The sequence below is a fragment of the Poecilia latipinna genome, unplaced genomic scaffold, assembly GCF_001443285.1.
Source record: "Poecilia latipinna isolate Pla-1442-1.1 unplaced genomic scaffold, P_latipinna-1.0 Scaffold3713, whole genome shotgun sequence".
NCBI classification, from domain to species: Eukaryota; Metazoa; Chordata; class Actinopteri; order Cyprinodontiformes; family Poeciliidae; genus Poecilia; species Poecilia latipinna.
The window spans coordinates 21862-39494 of record NW_015116329.1 but is presented as its reverse complement, the minus strand read 5'-3'; the positions used below and the strand labels follow the sequence as shown (position 1 = coordinate 39494).

Genomic DNA, 17633 nt, shown 5'->3' with positions numbered 1-17633 from the left:
TTCTGTCCTTTATGTCATTCCTTTCATCCTTACGTTTCTTTCTTATGTCTTTCCTATCACTTTATTCCAGCTTTGATATTTTAAGTCTGAAATATTAGAATATCTGCCAAATTTCTTATTGTAAACTGAATGCAAAGGCCTGTTAATTTAGGAAATTTGAGTAGAACATCTTTAAATGACAAAGTCTGGGACAAAGCCAGTCTGAAACATATAAAACAAACCTTTTTTTGTTTTCTCCCAGGAGGAGAACATGACCGCAGTGGACGCCGCCCCCAGAAAACAGCCCTCTAAGCTGGACGCGAAGCTCCAGTCGCTCCTCGAACTCATCTGTGACCTCAGAGCCATGGAGGAGTGTGTGCTGGAGATGAAGTTCGACACCAGAAAAGCTCCCCTTGGTGCGCCATACTTAGGGGAAAAAATAAATAACTCAGTCTTAAAGTGCACCGGAATGGATTGTTAAGCACTGTTTGTGTTCCTACCTGCAGGAAAGCTGACCTCGGAGCAGATCCGTGCAGGATATGAAGCCCTGAAGAGAATCGAGTCATGCTTGAAGAAAAAGGGAAGCAATAAGGAGCTGCTGGACGCCTGCAACCAGTTTTACACCCGGATCCCGCATGACTTTGGGTAAGAAGCATGAAATAACCCTGCAAAGAAAACATTTAGTCTGTTTTGATGTTTGGAAATTAAAAGAAAGTAAATTTCCAGGTTAAAAACGCCTCCAATGATTCGCACAGAAGAAGAACTGAAGGAAAAAATTGCTCTGTTGGAGGTAAAATATTTCAGATTTGTTTTTCTTTCTCAGCACCTCAAAGTTCCACCAGTCTATAAATCCATACATCATTTATAGAGATCGATCCGATATTAATATCTGAGGCCCTGACATTGAAAAATGTTCTAGATTACTGACAATATGTCACTGATCTAGAATCCATAAGGATGGATCTATTCAGTCTGATTCTATGATTTGTGCTCTGAGCGACATCAAGCGTTATTATTTATTTTACATTATGTTTAGAATTTCTAATTGCACTTTCGTTTATTTTTTATATGTTTGACCAAAATAGTCAACCTGTTGTTTTTTGTAAGTTTCAGTTTCTTTATTATTTATTTTATTCTTGCTTTTATTGTCCTAATTGCTCTGACTCAACAAATTATTTCAGATTATTTCACTTAACAATATATTTTTCCCATGTTATAAGTGAAATAATAAATTAGCACATTTAAAAAAATAATACCAAAGAATTATTTACTTAAAACAAGCTCTAAGATATCGGTATCAGAGGTGAGGAAAGTGGATCGGTGCGTCCCTAATCATGTTGTCTAATATTTTTCTTTCCAGGCGCTGAGTGACATCCAGATTGCAGTGAAAGTGGCCGAGTCCAATGCAGACAGTGACGAGCATCCTTTGGACAGACAGTATCACGCCCTGCAGTGCCAACTGGAGCCTCTGGACCAAAGCAGCCACGAGTTCAAGGTTGGTTAAGTTCAATAATTACAAGATCGTCAAAATCTGATGAATAAATGAGCTTTTAAATATTTATTTTACCTGTTGACTAAATTAAATTTAACTTGAATTTGTTACTTTATAATAACTTTTCTTCTCATTTTCTAAATGTGCTGTATATATTCCCATTGTGGCCAGCAGGGGGAGCTAACGCTGCTGTAGTAAAAAGCAATTGACTTGCTGCACAGCTTATAACCAGTCAGTTATATTTATATAATATGATTAGTGGTGGGACTTGATTAAAATTTGTCATCAAATTAATTTAGGATCTGTAATAAATTAATCGTATTTTAATCGAAACCACATTTTAACAAAATAAGCAACATTTTCAATTCGAAATCCCTTTTTGGTGCTAAATAATTTAATAAAAAGTCACATGAGCTCTGTTGTTTTTAATGTTATTTCGGTAATTCAACCATCAGAATGATGTAAAGTGCAATTTTTTAAAAAACTTATTTTTTAGAAATGTGAACTGTGGACGTTGACTTTAGCGTAGACTTTGCTAACTGCACCATATTTAGCATTGAGATGCTATTTTAGACTTTAATGGCTTCGCTGATTGGCTAACTTATTTTAGGACAACTTGAACATCATAAAGTATTTACCAGCACCCAGTCAGATCGTTTTTTGAAGCAAAAATTAACGTCCAGTGGGCCGAGAAAAGCGGTTTTGTTGTCCATCGCTCTTGTTTATGGATGTCGCCTGTGCATCAGATTAATGGGTGTACCAGAAACACAACACAAAAGTTCCTACTCAGGATTTTTCTTTGTATAAAAAAAGGCAATTAATTGCATTAAAATCCATGTAATTAACTCGTTAACATCTAAAATGATCATTTTAATTCAAATGATTCATTGCTTGATAAAGTCCCACGTTCAACTGTTTAATATGTTTCTTTTATTAATTGATAGCTGAATCTAAATGATCTAAATAAAATTTAATGCATTCATTACCAATTTTTGTATTGATTAAGATAGAATACCAATAGATTTCTTATTTCATGAAATATAAAAATCAGTTTTAGAAAGTAATCTGCTCCCACCTTATTTACAGACAAACTAAAAGAAACTTCTGATGTTAGCAACAAATATTTCTGTTCTAAGTCATCATATTTTAGAGGGAAAATTATATTTATTTCATTCAAAAACATACAAATATAAAAATAAAGAACATTACAGCCAACCCGGAGCACCCTTTTCATGAGACGGTGATACAACAACACATTGTCTTCAGTCAGAAGCTTCTTCAGAGTCTCTGTAACACAGACTGCTGCAGGAGATCCTTCCTGCTCATAGCCATCAGGATCAACAACTCTTTGAAAAAATTAGGTAATATAAGTTATAACACGATTTTAGTGCAGTCACATTCAGAGATTAATCTTTTTTTCTTACTTTTTTTCTCCAAGAATAATCCAACCATAATTCCCTGCCCTATAAAATATTTATACGTATTGTAAAGGTTATTAATTGTGCAGTGACGAGGCTGTGTAAAAAAATCCTGTAAAAGAACTACTTAACGATCTGTTTGCTGTGTGTCGGAGCTCATTGTTTGGAGGATTTTTATTGACCGAAGAGACTCAAAATCAAGTCTTTAAAACTCAAGCAAAAATATAATCTCTTTACTTGACTTTAAATGGTGCAACCACAGACTTTTTGTGGCATTTTCTTCCAGTCTTCAAAGAATGAGGAGCGAAAATGTGGTTTTCTTGACTCCAGACTTTGACAGGAAGTGGAAAGAAATTAGTTTTAGGACCGTGACGAGGCTTTTATTCCTCACATCTGTTATTTATTGTAGAAAATATAGGAAGAGAAGGAGGATCTTGTTTATTTTAGATTTGTTCTTCCATATTTATTTGGCAAACATAGAAATTATGGCTGGGCGAAATGACTTAAAAAATAAAATCTGAGACTTCATAATGCATTTTATTTATTGTTTTGGTTGTGTTTGATTTTCATTTATTATTTTGTATTTTATTTTGGATATTTAGAATATCTTCCAGTCTTCCTGTTGTAATTCAGTGTGGTGTGTTTAATACAAAATTAAAGTTTATTTGAAAGCGTTATTATTGTTCATACATTGTTTGAATATGGTCAAAAAACAATATTATTGTTTATCTCAATAATTATTGTGATAATAAAAGTATTGATATGCTTAAGCCTGGCCCTGATATGTCATTGTAGAGTTTAGCTAAATTTAAAGTCCAAATAAACTGAAGCTGCAAAAACCCGCTTGTAAAACAAGATGGCCGCCTTAAGCGAACAGACAATGGTGAAAAAAATTCCATGTTTTCCAAGAACCAAATCTTTGATTAACTGATGAAATGAATGTAATTTCTGTCCTCCTGTCTTTGTGTAAAGGTGATAGAACGGTACCTGCAGTCCACTCACGCTCCCACTCACTCCGACTACACCATGAAGGTCCTGGACGTCTTCTCAGTGGACCGGGGCGGCGAGAGCGACAACTTCCTGTCTCATTTACACAACAGGTGGGTCGAGCCAGAACCGGTGGCTCCCTCTGCTCCACACTGCAAAAACACAAAATATGACCAAGTTTATTTATTTAGTTTCAAGCATAGTTGAAGTAAAACAAAACTAACTTACAAGTGAAATCAATAATTCCTTAATATTGATGAAAAAGTTCTAGCTATTCTCAATTATAACAAGACATTTTCCCAAGTTACAAGTGAAATAATCTGTAAGTGGAACCGGAACTTTTTCATCAGTTATTTACTTAAAACAAACTCCTAACTCTTGCTGAAGTTACTTTCATCTTATTTCCAGTATACTAAGATATTTGCACTAGAAACATTAGAAAACAGTTGTTAGGTTTTGTGTTTTTGCGGTGCTCATGTTGGGTTTTTCCATCCCTGTGTTCATGTGTTGCTCTGTTTTCACCAGGACTCTGCTGTGGCACGGCTCCCGTCTGTCCAACTGGGTCGGGATCCTCAGTAAGGGGCTCCGAGTGGCGCCGCCGGAGGCCCCCGTCACCGGATACATGGTACGAAGGGGAGGCTTTCACACACACACACATGCATTCATTTTGAGCTTTTTTCCCTGTTTTAAAACAGTATTTTACAGAATTATTCATATCACAATAATCTGAGCTCAAAAACCTCATTAAATATAAACTATTTTGGCTTTTTTGTCAGAATTTCTCCATGTTTTCTGAATTTTATGATTCCTAAAAAAAATCTGGTTTTAATTTAGTATTATATGGAAAATAAAAATAAAAAGTGTTAACACAAATATTTGTATTTCCAGACTTTATTATATATTCTGTTGTTTAAATGTTCTGTTCTTTCTCCAGTGTTTCCTTCCAAAACATTCACAGTGGTTTTCCTGACACATACATTATATAACATATTATTTACTTTCACTTTAAATTATTTGCATTTCAAAAGTTAAAAATTTTTTTCCAGTTGTGCCAAACTATAAAAAGAAAAAAAATGTCTCTAATTTATGGTAAAATACCGGCAGCTGTTCTACCATATAAATACGGTAAAATTCTGGCAGAATTTTACAGAGTAAATACGGATTTTGCCGTATTTACACTGTAAAATTCTATTTTACCATAAATTAGAGACCTTTTTTTTTTTTTTTTTACAGTGCAGACATATTTTAGGGGAATTTCAACCTTTAATCCTGTGTTTAAAACTTGCAGAAAACCAAACTTAGGCAAGATTTTAGCTTTTCAAACAATAAAAGCACAGAGAGGTCAGAAAAATATAGAAAATAAATGAAAAATGCATTTTCTGTTGAATATATATATATAATAAAATTATTTGTAAATGGATCTAGGTTTTCTCCACCTCTCTGGAAGACATAAAGACACTTTGCGGCTTTTTTCCCCATCTTAAGTTTTAACTTTATTATAAAACATAAAAATAACTCGACCTTCTGCTTATTCTCTTTCAGTTTGGTAAAGGTATTTACTTCGCAGATATGTCGTCAAAAAGTGCCAACTACTGTTTTGCCAACCAGAGCCACCATGTTGGACTGCTGCTGCTGAGTGAGGTGAGAAAACGTGTTTTCAGAAGATTTGTACTTCAAAACGGTTTTGATGTTTATTTGTTGAGCCTTACTTCATTTTGGTTGCTTTGCCCACATTTTGCACCCAGCTCTGTCATATGTATCAACATGTTTGTCTGCAGGTGGCTTTAGGGGACAGTAACGAGCTGCTGGACGCCAACTATGAGGCCCATAAGCTGCCTGCAGGAAAACACAGCACCAAGGGCCTGGGTCTGACCGGACCAGACCCGAAAAACGCCGTCACGCTGTTAGTCTCGTCACATCTCCACACTTAACTTAAAATCTGCCATCAAGCAAAGAAATTTACAGTCTATTACATTTTATGTTGTTTGAGTTAAAGCGCTTCAAAAGTATCAGTGAAGTTAAACAAGTTTATCTGTGCAGCACATTTCAGCAACAAGGCAGTTCAAAGTGCTTTACGTCATAAAAACAGAAAAACACAAAGTCAGACAAACCATCATATGGTCAGCAATTGAGAAAACCAGTAAGAAACATTACTGGTTTTCGTTTCACATCAAAAATGTTGATCAATGTTTCATTTATTATGTTTAAAAAAGAACTCTAAACAGCTTTGATTTAAAAGAAATCAGTGTTACGGGTATTTTACATTTTTCTGGAAGTTTGTTCAGGATTTGTGGGGCATAGAAGCTGAATCCTGCTTCTCCATGTTTGGTTCTGGAGACACAGAGCAGAACCAGAAGACCTGAGAGGTCTGGAAGGTTGCTATGACAACAGCAGATCTTTAATGTATTGTGGTGCTAAACTGTTCAATGATTTATAAACTAACAGTATTTTAAAGAGATGTTCTTCAGGTGATAAAAGGCCGACTTTGTAACCGTCTTTATGTTGCTCTGAAGGTTCAGGTCAGAATCCAACCTGATTTGTAGTTTCTAGCTGTAGTAATTCAAGCTGCACACTGACTCTAGATTGTTCCTCTCTAGGTCCAAAGATGACAACTTCATTTTTTTTCTATACAAGTAAAACAACGTAATTATTAAGTATAAAAACGTAAATGCAATGTGTCTAAACCAATGACCTCTGACTCCTTATCTGTATTTTTTTTCTCCCTCAGGAACGGAGCGACGGTTCCGATGGGTCCCGGTGTTAAAACCGGGGTTTCAAACCCCAACGGCTACTCTCTGCTCTACAACGAGTTCATCGTTTACAACCCGGCTCAGACCCGGATGAGGTACCTGCTGCGGATCCAGTTTAACTACTCCTCTCTCTGGTGAAAACCAGTCCGACCTGGTCCAGTCTGGATCGCTGCCCTGTTGGGGAAATCTTACTATTCTACTGTGGGTTTGGAGATTTGAAGACACTCCTGTTGCTAGGCAGATTTCAGAAGTTTTTGTCAACTCATAAAAATCTACTTGGTCAACCGATTGGAGAATAATGTGGCAGCATTTTTAAAACGCTGTTTCTCAAAATTTTAATTCATTTATATTTCAACCAGTCTTACATTTTTATACACAAAATATTTAGTGACATTATTTCCTGATCAACACTTTGGTCAGATGCTCAACCTGATATTATGAAAGCCACAACTTCCTATTGAAGTAAATGAAAGATTTAAATCAAACAAACTTCTAAAACTTTATTTTTGCCTAGTTTTTTAGTGCAAACATTTTAGTACGATTCAAATAAGACAAAACCAACAGAATAACTTTTCAGCAAGATAAAGAAGCTTGTTTAGAGTCAATAATTCTTCAATATTAATGAAAAAATAATTCGCCTTAAAGATTATTTCACTTATAACACTGGCAAAATGTTTTGCCATAATTGGAATAATCTGTAAGTGGACCTATTATCAAAATTATGGAATTATTGACTCTGAACCAGCTCCTATATCTTGTTGAAAAGTTATAAGTTAGCTTTGTGTGCTAAGATATTTACATTAGAAAACAGACCAAAAATAATTGGTAAGATGTTGTTTTATATAAGGAAGCCCATCAGTGCCTCTTTAAATCATTTAAAGGCTTTAAATGATTACAACATTTGGAGCCTTTCTGCTCTAAAAATGACCAAAAGCCTTAAAGCTGACAGATCTGATTATTAAAAGCTCAGTTTGGATGTAAAAGAGTCGATTGTAAAACTTCTTATCATATTTCCGTGCTGCTGCAGCCGACTAAATTATTTCAAAGTTACTTCCTGTTCAGTAGAGCTAAACTTTGGGTGTATTACACATGACAAATGCTGCCTGAGATGAAGAAAAAAAAAAAAAAGCGTTTGCACTATATTTCATTCATGTTTTTCTTTGTGGGATTATCCTGCTTATAATAAAAACAGTTTATTACCTTTGTTTTGTTTTTTTTTGTTTTTTTTTGCTCATTCTCTAAAACACATGTAACCTCTGTGATAAAATGCAGTAAAGAACTGCTCTAGACAATATGGATGCAATAAAATACAGCATAACAATGCAAAATAATCAATTGTGATGTTTATTTCTTGGTGTAAATAAAAAAACTGGGAAAATTGTATTGTTCTGCTGAGTTATATACATTATAATGCTTGTTATTTCAGTTTAGGTAGTGTTTTTACACAGCATCACCTCCTCCCCAGCAGGTAGAGGAAGATGAGGATTATGTCCAGGTAGATGGTGAGAGCAGCGTTGACGTATTCCTCCGGATTCAGCCGGTAGCTCATCTTTCCCATCATCAGCTGACAGTCGACCAGCAGGAACTGAGCCAGAAAGGGAAAGAGTTAAGCAGGGTGAAAAATTAGAGAACCGCACCTTTATTATAAAAACACTTTCCTTATTTATGCAAACAGCATTCCTAGAGTCACTGGAGATATTAATAATGTTTCCCTTTTTCCTGGCTGTGAGTTTTGTGAGATTTCTCACTCCTATTCATAACCATGACTGTTATTTAAAGGGGACCAGTTATGAAAAATTCACATTTTGGACGTTTTTATACTTCAATTTTGGTCTCTATTGTTTCTAAAAGCGGCCTAAGAGATAAAAAAAAAAAAAAAAAAAACACCCAGCCATTTTTTATGCAGAGTATGTTAACTTTTTTGGAGAACCTCCCAACTGTTAAGCCACAATCTAAAAGCACTGCGCCGTTACCTAGCAACCCCAGCCCAGTCCTAATCCGTTACCTGGCAACGCCAGCAACCTAAGCAGAGTTTTGTTAATGTCACACGTACTTTGTCAAGGATTTGGAAAGTAACCTTTCAGTTTTAGAAAAGTAATTTAATTTATGTTTATTTATGTCTATACATTACAAGAAAATAACCTGTAAATTGTTTAAACATCACTTGCAGGTTCTGTGTAAGTATCATGTATTTGAAAGTATGGAGTGCCATAAGGGATAAAATTTTATAAATAAATACATAAATGTTCTGATTGTCTTGTATGTAAAATTCCCTGCTCTTACCAGAGAATACAGCAGCGCTCCAAGACACCCATAAATGATGCTGGCGACATGGGAGTAGTAGAAGGTGCAGATGAACCCAAACATGATGACATCTACAGCCATGATCAATAGGACACCGTAATAGATAGTGAAATCATAACGAGTCTGAAAACAGAACAGAAGGACACCCAGGAAGCTCAGTCAGATGCTTCAGTGAAGTTTAGTGCTGCTGGATGCAAACCAGGATCTGAAAACTGGCAATCGATGTTGATTAAAGGGATATATGATTGTTTTTTTTAATTATTTTTTTTAATTATGTTTTTTCAATTGCACTTTTCTTTAATCTGTTTTTAATAATTAAATTATTACAGTCTTATGTTACAAATCTTCCCTTAATGTACTGTTTCTTACTCTTATTTCATTGTTTTTGTATTTTTTTATTTTTGTGTGATTCCATTTTGCTGTTGGTTTATCTGTTCTATTCAATTTCCATTCAAGGAAGCTGCAACCAAATCCTCTTATTTTAAAATCCAACCTAAAATAACCAACAACATACATTTTACCAATCAATAAATCAATCAATCACGTTTTAAAAACTTAATTACACCTAATAAATGAAGTTGCTAAATGTCTATATGATAAGCTTTGTGTATTATTAGCTTGATTTGTGCATCCTATCCATCAGTATTTTGGTTCATTTTACAGGGATGTATTATTAAAAAATATATCATTTTGTGCTTCCATTTGTGTTTCAACTGCTTTCTAAAAACAGCCTGGCGATAAAATCTGGCGATAAAAAAATCTGGCGATAAGTCAAGGTTTAAAAAACCTCCGGAATATAGCGACACAAATCAGCGGGCGCTGCGCCGTTCCCTAGCAACACCAGCGAAGCCCAGCCCGTTACCTAGCAACCCCAGCAAATCCCAACTGAAAAACTAGCAGCATTCTAAATAGGCCTTAAACGGACCTCAAATCAATATTATGAATAATAATTTTCCTTATTTAGGGCATTTTTGAATGAAAAAGCACCGCTAACCTGTGATGCGAAGACGATAATGGCAAGAGAGATGACCAGCGTCACCGCCATGGTGATGACGACAGCGGTGGTGTTGTGGAAGGAGGCGACGGTCCCCACCATGTAAGACAGACTTAGGGTGACGATAACCTGCAGCCACAAAATTCACTTCATAACACACCTTGCTTGTTGTGTTTGCTTTGCAGCTTTACTGTTTGACCTATTTATTTAGTTAGTTTGCTCCGAGAGAAATATGCCCACCAGCCCCACGAGGTTCCAGGGGTGACGCCGGCTGAAGGACCGACAGCAGCTGAGGGTGAAGGCCACCACGATGAAGACGATGAAGGAGCTGAGGTAGGCCCACAAGTTGTTCTGCACGGCCTCCTTCACGACGCTGGAGAAGGTGAACACGCAGACGACGCTAAAGGTGAACAGCAGCTGGAGCGTCAGGATGCTAAACACCTGCAGGAGAAAGTAAGAGACGTTTGTATTAGGGCTGGGAGTTTACCGCATTCATTTCGATTTATTGACTACATAGATTTTAACGCAATTAATTTTCTACGCACCTGAGCCGGAACCTTTGTGTTGCGTTTCTGGTACGCCCGTAAATCTGTCGCACAAGCGACATCCCGTAAACCGTTGATTTGAAAATAAATGAAACTTTAGTCTTTATTTACCATAACTTTGGTAAATAAAGACCAAATGTGTGATGGTATGATTGAGCGACTTGAATCTCAAGATGATTGGTTAATTCTGTGGTTTCTAAAAGGATTTATTTTCTCCTTTGAAAAGAGAGGAATTATGTTCTCACACATCTCAGAATAATAGACACACATTTTACATAAATGGTAGAAACTTATTTTTGGCCCAAAGACGACATTAAATGTCAATATTACTTTAATCGGTTAATCTAAAAAGAACTAGTTCCATTTGCAGATTATTTCACTTATAGAAAGACATTTTACTCGTGTTTTAAGTGAAATGTAACTAGTACTTTTTTATATCAATATTAAGGAATTATTGACTTAAAACAAGCTCCTGCATCTTGCTGAAAAGTTACTTGTAAGTAGTTTTATTTATTTCAAGTGTACTCAGATATTGCAATAGAAACTAGACCCAAAAAACTTGGTAGGATTTTGAGTTTTTGCAGTTTAATAATTAAACATTTGAGTGGAGACAAACCTTTCTAGCAAAACCTCTCCTCACGGTTTCGTCATCAAACGACAACGACACAGAGATAGTCGTGTCCGATGCGATCTCTGGGTTTATGTCTTGGAAAGACTGGTATCCGCTGACGACGGCCTCACTTTGGCACGGACCGTACCCGACCGGGGCCGCGGAGTAAGCTGGAGGCGGCTGGTCGTGGTAGGAATACGGCGGAGGCGAAGACGCGCCTGGAGGCGGTTTAGGTATGAGCGGCTCTCTTTGGTCGGCCATCTTGGCTGAAACAGAAAGATTCATGGATTCACGTGAAGGAGAAGTAGTTTGCCAGCAGAAGTGAGTCGATTAGGCTGGACTCTCCTTTTGCATCAATGTGGAAAAGAAATACAGAAGTAAAACTTGAGCTGTGAAGAATTATGACAAAAATCAGTTTTTCAGTTCTGTTGATTAACCATAAATCTGAATTTGAACAAAATGTACCGTATTTAGAAAGACAGTAGCTACATTCTTAACTTTCAGGAAGAAATCACTGCTTTTAGAAATTTACAGTAAATTAAACTGAAAGCAATCATCTGTTTATCATCAAAAGAAGCATTTTGTAAATTAAAAATCCTTCACCCATCATTAAATTTGGACGTTTCATTTAAAATTGTCCCATTGTGATAAATTTCAGCTGAAAACAGGCATTTTTGTTCAACATGTCTTTTAATTCTACAATAAATTATTTTTTTAATTTATTCTACTGTCTCTTGTGTTGTATCCATTTTTACTAAAGTTAAAAAAGGATAAAAAAAACACTTTGCTTAACTTTTATCTCAGTTAAGCAAAGTTAGCCACTCGCTAGTGTGCATCGTAAAGGAGTATAATAATAAGTGTTTATTTTTAATAAAACAATATATAATTCTTTAATATATATATAATGAAAAGAATGACTTAGTTACAAGAGTAATCTTGTTTATCTACATAATTTTTGTAGAAGAGAATTTTACCTGAAGATAAAAAAAAAACAAAAAACCAATTCAATAGATTTATTTGGCTCAATCTCCCATTTGCACATTTTTCCCCTCGTCTCCACTAGAGATGTTTCTAAATGTTCAGTTTTTAGACCTGTTTTATCCTTAAATTTGGGTTACATAGAACTAAAACTGTCCATCATTTTTGCATCTTTTCCCCCTTTTGTTTCTATCAAAGAGAAATCTCAGAGGAATTAATGTAGTTTGTGGTTTAAGTTGCCCTTTGAGATTTCTCTGTAAAACTTTGCAGCATTTTAAAATGTTTCAGAAAAAAACAACCGATCCTCTTACCTCTTCTGAGCGGCTCCACAGGTTGAAGCGGTTCTGCTGTTTGAGGAGGAAATGATAAAACTCTCTTTAAAGAGACTTCCTGTCTCTTTAAAGTGATGCAAACAGTTTCGATCTGATGACTCGCCCCATGTTAACTCAGAAAAGACTGGCAGCCATCACACTGACTACAGATTCATGAAGGTTGCGACTTTCAGAGATTTTTATCTGTAAAGGCATAAAAAAAGGAAATAAAGAGGAAAATCCTTGTATTATCAGAACTTATTACCTTTACCATCGTCTCTAAGTGGTATCCATCTACCCAGCCATCATTTTTTCTTATTTAAAGCAAGATAATTGTAGAAAATTGTGCCTTTTTATTCACATAAAATGCTTATGTGATTAAGCATAAGCATTTTGCTTAAGATCTAAGATGTTTTAGATCTTAAAAAGATCTAAAACATCTGGAGAAGTGAGGCTGGAACTGTAGGGACGCTCTTGGCTTAGCCAGGAATACGTTTTAAGGATAAATTATTAATTGGTTGTAATTTTGTTGTCACAGCTCAGATTTTGGTTCTGAACTCAAACAGAAACTGAAAGTTAGGATGGAGCTGACTAATTGCTGAAATAAACTTTGGTTGACACATTTTTTTTAACTTCCTGTTTGTTGATGGTTATTGATCTAGTAGATAAACAAAACAAAAAGCAGCCAACAGACTTTAAAATGCATCTTTTCCTACTGTATCAAAGTTTTTTTCAGTTTTTCTGCTTCCTTTGGCTCAGGCACAGATATCAGATTACACATCTACCCTCGGTTTCCTTTTTCAGTTGATTTGCAATCTTTTCCTGTTGCAGAAGCAAACTCAGAAAGTTGTTGCTGCTGTTAAAGTCTGAATTTTTTACACACCCAAGGTCACAATTGCTCATGCAAATTCATTCAAATATATGTTAAATAAAGCAATACTGACAACTGTATAAAGACAATAATATAATGGGAAAGGAGTACTTACATTTCATCAAATTATTGCATCTAAAATGTATTAACTCGTTTAGTGCCCAGTAAAATGCAGAAAGGCAGCAGTCACCTGACGATGGATGGATAGATTAATAATCTGTAAAAAAAAATCATGAGTTTATTTCAAAAGTATGGAGTTATAAAAAAAACAACTTGCAAGTAACTTTTCAGCGGAATAGAGGAGCTTGTTTTAAGTAAATAATTCCTTAATATTGATGAAAAACAGCAAGTTCATCTAGCAGATTATTTAATTTATAACAAGACATTTACCATGTTAAAAGTGGAATAATCTGCTGGTGGAGCACTTTTTTAATCAATATTAAGAAATTACGGACTTAAAACAAGCTCCTATATATTGCTGAAAAGTTACTTATTTCAAGTGTATGAAGATATTTGCATGCTAAACCAGAAGTTATAATTGATGCTAAGCGACGACATCTGGACTTTTCTGTTTGAAAGATCAGTCAGTTCGCATATTAGATGTTTTCTGGTTTTAGCTGGACTCTTATGACACTGACTGGGTTTGATGATCGTCATAAACAACTGTTAGAAACAGGAAGGAGGAGTTAACCTAAAAACAACTAGCAAGTCTGCAAAAACATGGTTTCCTCTTGGTCATATCTGTACAGACAAAGCAAACCATAGATTTATGCTCTGCAGTTAGTTAGCTGGAAGGGTAAAACTGAAAGTTCGGTCTTGACATTAAAGCACAAAGAGGAAATGGCTGAGGGTCATTGTGTGGTTGGGTAGACTCGAAACAGCTGCTGCAGAGCAAACCTACACAGCAACAACAAACACAAAGCAGATATACGCAGCCCAGGCTTCCCATAACCCGACTGATGGTATCTTTCACTAGAAACGAACAAACGAAGAGCCGAGTTTTATAAATGTCACCAACGCATCTCATCAGATTCTTCAATGGCATTGTGTTTTTTTTTTTTTACTATCATTTAGATTCTATCTGCAGTTTGAAAACTACAAACCTTTCAGAGGCAAATCATGTTCCTAGAAGCTGTTAATCAAAATGCTTGGCTATTGTTGACAAACATGGAGGGAGACCAAAGAAATTTAATTCTAGATCACCATGAACACACCGACCCCTCAGCGAAACATGGCGGTCCACAGAACGTGCCGAGAACCAGGGTTTAGAACCGCTGGTTTAAAGAGAAGCACATTCATAAGTTAAAATGGTCCAGTCAAAGTCCAGACATAAACCCTAATGTCTCTCTATCCAGACAGAGTTTGAGCTGTTTGGTAAACAAGAAGGGCCAACGATTACTAATACGGCAGAGTATTGGGGCCATGCTAAGAAAAAAAGAAAAATTACAGGAATAAAGTCAAAATATTATGAGAATAAAGTCATAAAATTATAAAAAATAAAGTGGCACAAGAATAAAGTTGAAATAACACAAGAACGGAATCATAGTATTAGAATTTTTGGTTAAAACCAATAAAATTGATGTACCGTATTTTCCGCACTATAAAGCACACCGGATTATAAGGCGCACCTTCAATGAATGGCCTATTTTAAAACTTTTTTCATATATAAGGAGACGCTACAGTAGAGGCTGGAGTTACGTTATGCATCCACTAGATGGAGCTGCACTCAAGGGAATGTCAACAAAACAGTCCGACTCCTGTCAGCGGTCAGGGAGGAGAGCCTTCCGCGACTGGGCCGGGGCGTGGCCGGACGATGATCACCCTTCGCGCACAGCATGTTGGTGGAGAACGTGGTGCTAAATGACCTGCAGACGACCTGATTCTAGACGGTCGGTAGGTAGATAGGTCAGTCAAACTTTATTAATAGATTACAAACAACGTTCTGCCAACTATCCCAGCATGCACCGCGCGCTTCTTCTTCTACAGGCGAAAATGAAGTTGGCACCTGCTTACCGTAGTTGCTAGACCTGTTGTGGCTCAATATTGGTCCATATATAAGGCGCACTGTCAGCTTTTGAGGAAATTGAAGGTTTTTAGGTGCGCCTTATAGTGCGGAAAATATGGTAAATGTAAAAAGTACAGTGTAGTAATTCCAATTTTAGAAGTACATTTTTTCCAAAATGTTACTCTAGTAAATGCAACTACTACCCAACTCTGCAGATAAACTGATATTTTAACATCTTTTACAGCTCAATATTTGTGTATTTTTGATTATAAATCTGATGGTTTCAAACAAACACAAAGCAAACGATTTCTCTCACACATATTTATTGTAAAAAATACATATAAAAACAACTTCTGAGACATACAAAAGATCAGAGCTTAGAAACAGTATAATTGAACAGACAAGGACCAAGCCATTTTCTTGAATTGCATTACATATTTACAATTTAATAATAATAATAATAATAAATAAAGTTCAATTTGTTTTTATACCAGAGTCAAGGCAGATTGTCCATATCCAGAGGATGCAGATTCAGCCGTTGTGACCCATTTTTAAAACTCTCTCATCTAAAACACGGAGCCCCGTGTTTCAGAACCAAATCTTTGAGGGACGCCTTTCAGAAAAAGAAAAAAAAAAAGAAAAGAAAAATATACACCATCCTCGGTTGGAGAACACAGAGAGCATTTAGCTAGCATTGGTAAAGAAATAAAAACTGAGGTATTGCACCACACAGCTTAGAGAGGGTAACAGAGTAAATGAGAGTAATTTAGGGGGGTTAAATCCAACCATCATGGCCATAAACAAACACCCTCCATCCCACCGCCCAGCCAAAGTATACGACATCATAACTGACCTCTACAACGAACGCAACGCCACCTCGACCTCTGCACACGCTCACACAACGCTCCCAATGCACAGACTCACTTTTGGCATCTTTTTTTTTTTTTCCTTTCTCCATTTTTAAAATTCTCCACTATATATTTATATGCTTTAATATAAAAAGAGAAACATGCACCGCGCTGCCCACTAATGGTGGGGCGAGTCATAGCACCTCAGACGGGGAGAGAGCGGGGAGGAAATGAAAGAAAACTGGGACTAATCCAACTATTTTCACCAAAATTGTCAGCATTAGAAGTAACCGCACAACAAAAAAATATATTAAAAACTGAAATCACCAATATGTTGATTTTTTTTTTTTTTTACCAACTCAGCAATAAGAATGAATTCTGATTTTTATGGGGTTGTAAATCCAAAACCTCCTTATTAAACAAAAGGCATCCAGTTTGCTTAACCTTTTGGGCTGGATTGAATAATACTGAGAGCATAAAAAAAGTTTTAAAACGTCAAATAAAGGCAGATTTTGGTGAGCCAGGTTGTACTGTAGAGTATAAGTCAATGAGTAGATGTGGTCCTGGTTACCATGACAACATAAGGGAACCAGAAAAGTTGCAAATACGCTGCAAAAACACAAAATCTTACCAAGTATTTTGGTCTAATTTCTAGTGCAAAAACCTTAAAACAAAACTAACTTACAAGTAACTTTAGCAAGACATAGGAGATTTTAAGTGAATAATTCTTTATTATTTATGAAAAAGTTCTGGTTCCACTGGGAGATTATTTCACCTATAATATGACATTTATTCTAAGTTTTAAGTTAAATAATCTGCCAGTGGAAATAGTACTTATCGACTTAAAAAATGCTAAAACATACATCTGAAATAAAGACAAAACTAGCTCACATGTAACTTATATATTTGTGCTAAAAACTAGACCAAAAATACTTTTTTTTTTGCAGTGTAACATTTTGTAAGCAGATTTTTATTTAAAAGTAATAAATTATAATTCTCAAATTTTGGCCTGAGGGCCTCACAAAATCAATCCAGGAGCCACAAGTGGCCCCCAACCTCTACTTTGAACACCCTTGCTCTAAAACTGAACTGTCCGTTTCACGGTTCTGTTTCACTGAACCGTGAAACAGATGAAAAGAAATCAAGTTGTTCCGCTGGCTCAATTCAAGAGCCCAAAAAAAGGCAAATCAGTACAAAAAAGGCAAAGGAAAGCCACTTGACACATTTAGCAATAATCACGACAATATGTCAGCCAAAAATGCTCAAAATAAAAAGGCAGGGTGGGAAAGGAAGGGGGTGCCTGCTGCTTATGTAATTATTAACCATCAGCTGTCCATCGCCCCCAGTGCTGTGAAGAGGAGGCAGATGCCACATGGCGTAAACATGCCCCCAAAAATCTGTCCATTTGTCCCGGCGTGATCCGGCAAAAAAAAAAAAATAGACAAAAAACCCAGAGATTATTAAAAAAAAAAAGAAAGAAACCGCATTCATAGAAAGTACCAACCAACCTCGCCAACCAACCAGACATCTGCGAAGTTTAC

At 36.0% G+C, this 17633-nt stretch overlaps 2 protein-coding genes across 4 annotated transcripts; one reads left to right on the top strand and one right to left on the bottom strand.

The window, feature by feature from the left end:
- The first annotated feature begins 203 nt into the window (after positions 1-203).
- Positions 204-9184, top strand: LOC106941517 (poly [ADP-ribose] polymerase 2-like). Of its 2 annotated transcripts, XM_015024569.1 has the most exons (11): positions 204-395; positions 486-624; positions 706-769; positions 1340-1474; positions 3862-3989; positions 4402-4501; positions 5419-5517; positions 5655-5779; positions 6605-6721; positions 8092-8241; positions 8913-9184. In XM_015024569.1, exons 1-10 carry the CDS (start codon positions 251-253, stop codon positions 8096-8098), a joined length of 1059 nt encoding a protein of 352 aa, XP_014880055.1. In that variant the 5' UTR covers positions 204-250; the 3' UTR covers positions 8099-8241; positions 8913-9184. The 2 variants fall into 2 exon arrangements, with proteins under 2 accessions (XP_014880055.1, XP_014880054.1); XM_015024568.1 differs by lacking the exons at positions 8092-8241; positions 8913-9184 and having other exon boundaries at positions 205-395; positions 6605-7129.
- LOC106941518 (protein lifeguard 1) lies at positions 7849-12525 on the bottom strand. 2 transcript variants are annotated; one of them, XM_015024571.1, is made up of 6 exons: positions 12369-12525; positions 11086-11345; positions 10165-10365; positions 9925-10053; positions 8910-9053; positions 7849-8211 (listed from the first exon to the last, which is right to left on the bottom strand). In XM_015024571.1, the coding sequence occupies exons 2-6, from the start codon at positions 11338-11340 to the stop codon at positions 8077-8079; spliced, it is 864 nt and encodes a 287-aa protein (XP_014880057.1). In that variant the 5' UTR covers positions 11341-11345; positions 12369-12525; the 3' UTR covers positions 7849-8076. The 2 variants fall into 2 exon arrangements, with proteins under 2 accessions (XP_014880057.1, XP_014880056.1); XM_015024570.1 differs by lacking the exon at positions 12369-12525 and having other exon boundaries at positions 11086-12308.
- Positions 12526-17633: the final 5108 nt, after the last annotated feature.

Excerpts from the sequence above, each read along its gene's own strand:
- LOC106941517 (XM_015024568.1), top strand. The coding sequence starts at position 251 with ATGACCGCAGTGGACGCCGCCCCCAGAAAACAGCCCTCTAAGCTGGAC. Across the intron at positions 770-1,339 it reads AAAAAATTGCTCTGTTGGAG|GCGCTGAGTGACATCCAGAT; the intron begins GTAAAATATTTC and ends TTTTCTTTCCAG. Across the intron at positions 5,518-5,654 it reads GACTGCTGCTGCTGAGTGAG|GTGGCTTTAGGGGACAGTAA; the intron begins GTGAGAAAACGT and ends GTTTGTCTGCAG.
- LOC106941518 (XM_015024570.1), bottom strand. The coding sequence starts at position 11,364 with ATGAATCTTTCTGTTTCAGCCAAGATGGCCGACCAAAGAGAGCCGCTC. Across the intron at positions 10,366-11,085 it reads GGAGAGGTTTTGCTAGAAAG|GTGTTTAGCATCCTGACGCT; the intron begins GTTTGTCTCCAC and ends TTTCTCCTGCAG. Across the intron at positions 10,054-10,164 it reads CCTGGAACCTCGTGGGGCTG|GTTATCGTCACCCTAAGTCT; the intron begins GTGGGCATATTT and ends TTGTGGCTGCAG.